At 49.9% G+C, this 4080-nt stretch overlaps 1 protein-coding gene across 1 annotated transcript in view; it reads left to right on the top strand.

Moving 5' to 3' along the window:
* The window catches only part of LOC106807184 (4-hydroxyphenylpyruvate dioxygenase-like), a 30347-nt gene that overhangs the window by 8693 nt on the left and 17574 nt on the right, over window positions 1–4080 (top strand). The window contains 1 exon segment of the mRNA XM_014809457.1: window positions 1639–1721. Coding sequence (XP_014664943.1) covers window positions 1639–1721 — 83 coding nt within the window.

The following is a 4080-nucleotide window of genomic DNA, read 5'->3' as shown; positions in this document are numbered from 1 at the left end:
GGGTGTGTGCAATGTAAGGAAGAGCCAGATACAGGTGGGTGTGTGCAATGTAAGGAAGAGCCAGATACAGGTGGGTGTGTGCAATGTAAGGAAGAGCCAGATACAGGTAGATGGATTTTGCAAAGGTAAACACCAAAAGACATTCTGAAAGCAATCCAGGGACAAACATGCCATTCAGTCAACGTGGAAACTATTGTGCATCCATCTACATTGTTACGTGTATCCGTTATACATATGACATATTATTATAAAACAATATATTATTATATATTGCATTATATATCTATTGACAGGAGTTTGTTGACTACTACGGTGGTGCCGGTATTCAGCACATCGCTCTTAACACAAATGACATCATCAGCTCCGTAAGTACACACTCCGCATCGCTTAACTATAGACATGTATGGTGCCTTAACTGTAGATTAATATAACGTCGTTAATTTGCTTTGAAGATTGATTATTGTTTTTTTTTTACTGTAGTTTGTTGTTGATTTGTAGTTTTTAGTTAGGCTTTGCGTGAAGAGACATACTTTGATAGTCTTGTTGGCACCACAATCATTGCCATTAGCTGTACACATGAGTCCAGCACAATACATTACTCCATCACAAAATAATACAGTAGCAGCTAGGTCATTGTATTCTATCCAGTGCATCCTGTGCTGCTGGTACAGCTGAGGTTCAGAGGCGTGTACAGGGGAGGGGGGGTCCAGGGGGTCCAGACCCCCACCCCCTGCTCGTGCAGAAAACGCATCTAATGGGGTCTAATTTCAAAATTTTTCTAGAAAAATTTCAGATCAAAATTTTAGATCAAAATTTCCCCAGACCCTGAGGAGACGTGCTTGCAACTTTGGGTTGCGGTTAGACCCACCCCTGGTACAAATCCTGTACACGCCCCTGGAGGTTTGATTATGCACATGTTCCTAACAGATCACCAACCTAAAGAAGCGTGGCATGCACTTCCTGAGAGTTCCTGACACGTACTACAATGCCTTGAGAGAGCAGCTGAAACAGGCCAAGATCACTGTAACCGAAGACTTTGACGTAGTAAGTAGATTGTTGTCACCTCGGTCCTTCGTTGTGGCTCTCAACGCATCAGCACAATCACGGTCTCAGTCGTGGACTTGTCTAGATTATATCAGAATCATTTTGAGTGAAATTGTGTGATACTCCATCTTTTCGTAAAGCCTGTCTCTTTCTATTCCTTTATATAAATAGAATCAAAATCCTTCCCCGAGCATTCATTGTGTTCGGGACATAGCAGATTAAAGTTATCCTCTTTCTCTCCTTTTCTCCCACTCTCTCTCTCACTCTCTATCTCTTCGAATCCTCCCTCCCTCTCTTCCATCCTCTGTCTTCTCTGTGGTTCTTTTCCCCTCATCCCCCTCTTTCTCTCTCTCTCTCTCTCTCTTTTTCTCTCTTTCTCTCTCTTTCTCTCGCCTTCTCACTTTTCCTCTCCCTTCTCTCTCCCTCTCTCGCCCCTCTCTCTCTCCCGCTCACTCGCTACCTCTTTCTCCCACTCTCCCTCCATATGCATGCTGTATTACTGGTGGCTTATTCAGATACCGCACGCGCTCACCTCCTCCACGCTTCTCTTCCATCGTGTCGCTGACTGACAGTGCTCATGTGTCTGTCTCACAGAATACGGAGATCACCTGGTGAAGCACGGGGATGGTGTCAAAGATGTCGCCTTCACCGTCGAAGACTGTGATGCGATCGTAGAGGTACGAGCTCAATATCACTTCACGTGCAGGGCTGTAGCCCTGGCAGAAAAACGGGGGAGGGATATATATATCTATATATCTATATTTATATATATGTGTGTGTGTGTGCGTGTGCGTGTGCGTGTGCGTGTGCGTGTGCGTGTGCGTGTGCGTGTGCGTGTGCGTGTGCGCGTGTGCGGGTGCGTGTGTGCGTGCATGTATGCGTACGTGCGTCTGTATGCGTGTATGCGTGTGCGTGCGTGCGTGTGCGTACGGTGCGCGTGCGTGCGTGTGCGTGCCTGTACGGCGCTTGGTGGAGTATGATTTGTGGGCGCGTCACAGTGAATGGTGTATGGGTGTATTAGTACGGTCGCCGGCCGTGTGTGCAGGACGGATCAGAGGAAAAAAGCTGCTTTGCCGCTCACTGCCTGCGTGCTAGCTTACCTGAGCTAGGGCGTCGGCAGGGGGAGGTGTGCGTGGGGGGAGGGAGAGGGAGAGAGGGGGAGGTGAGAGTGTGCGGGGAAGGAGAGGGAGAGAGGAGGGTGAGGTGTGGGTGTGCGTGGAGGGAAAGGGGGAGAGAAGGCAAGGAGGAACCGGAAGGGGGAGGGTAGAGGAGCGAAGCGGCAGGGGACAGGAAATGAGGAACAAAGTAGGAAGAAGAAGGGGAAAAAGAACGGGAGGAAGCTGGGGACGGTATGGTCTGGGGGAGGGTAGAGTGAGTGGAGGGAGAATGAGAAGAGAAGGGAAGTGCAGATATAGGATAAGGGGGATGGGAGAATTAGTAAAGAGAGGGAGTTATATTAAGGAGTAAGGAATGATACGACGTAATATATGGCGTTACATACAAGCACCGCGCGTGAAGGGAATTGTAATAGATATGAGGACATCAACTGTGATACGTATTCCCGAACATTCTGTGGGGCGTATTATAAGTGATAGAGTAGTTAGAATCTGTAATAACCTATCCAGGATTTTCCCACCATTACCGCTCCCCCCCCCCACGCAGCAGTCACGCCCTCTACGGGCTCTTCCCCACAATCACCGCTCTCCCCACGCAGCAGTCACGCCCTTTACGGGCTCTTCCCACAATTACCGCTCCCCCCACACACACACACAGAGCCACCACGCCCCCTGGACCACAGACGCACCCCAGAAACATCGATCTCACTTTCCCTGCTTCGTAGAGAGAGAGAGAGAGAGACTCCCTCGTTCACCTTACTCAGCTGATCGAGTTACAGCCCTTCGCAAATTTGCCGCCAGACTTCAAACACCGACACGCTTCCATTTAGCCGTGAGCATATATAATTTTTTTATATATATTATATTGTATCAGCACAAATACCCCCCGCGACAATCACCCCCGCGACAATACCCAGACAATACCCCCATGCGTTCACCCCCCGGACAATTACCCCGCCGACAAGCACCCCCGACAATCACTCCCCCGGCACAATTACCCCCCGACATTTACCCCCACATTGACCTCCCAGGACACGTTACCCCCCGGACAATTATCCGCGCGACATTATCCACCGGCACATTTACCCCTTGGACATTTACCCCAGACACTTAACCCCGGGACAATCTATCCCCGACATTTTACCCCCGGACAATGATTCCCCCGGACATTTACCCCCCGGACATTACCCTCGGACAATTACCCCGCCGGACATTACCCCCCGACAATTACCCCCCCTGGACCAATTACCCCCGACATTTACCCCCCGGCGACAATACCCCGCGGTCATACCCCCCGGTCATTTAGCAGAGGAGTTAGAGGACTACGAGAAATAGTGATGGAGAGGTGAGGAGGAGGATCTTAGGAGGGGGAGAGAAGGAGATTAGAGAGGGTAGAGCAGTGCAGTATGGTTGAGGAGCGGAGGGGCAATGTGATGGCAGCGAGGAGGAGAAAGATGGAGGTCCCTCCTCTACCTCCTCCCTCTCCTCCACCTCCTCTTCCCTCCTCTTTCCTCTCTCCTCCTCCACCTTCTCCCCCTCTCCTCCTCCACACCTTCTCCCAACCTCCTCCACTACCTCTCTCCACCTTCTCCCCCTCTCTCCTCCACACCTTCTCCCTATCTCCTCGACCTCCTTCCCTTTATCACTGTTTAACAAGTTAATAATAAACAACAAGTGTAGTAATTGTCGCCGGGCGGTAAATGTCCGCTGGATAAATGTCCGCGGGTAATTTCCGGGGCTTTAATGTCGCGGGGTAATTTCTGGGGCTAAATGTCCTGAGGGGTAAATGTCCGGAGTATTGGTCGAGGGTGATGTCGGGGGGTGTTGTCCTAGAACCCCGTATAACTATATATAATTATCCGTTACGGCGCTATATAGTATAGGTTAAAGACAAAACGGCGATATAGTAAGCAAGTAATAT

Source organism: Priapulus caudatus, unplaced genomic scaffold, assembly GCF_000485595.1.
Source record: "Priapulus caudatus unplaced genomic scaffold, Priapulus_caudatus-5.0.1 Scaffold200, whole genome shotgun sequence".
Taxonomy (NCBI): domain Eukaryota; kingdom Metazoa; phylum Priapulida; class Priapulimorpha; order Priapulimorphida; family Priapulidae; genus Priapulus; species Priapulus caudatus.
This window is presented reverse-complemented; position numbering and strand designations above follow the sequence as displayed.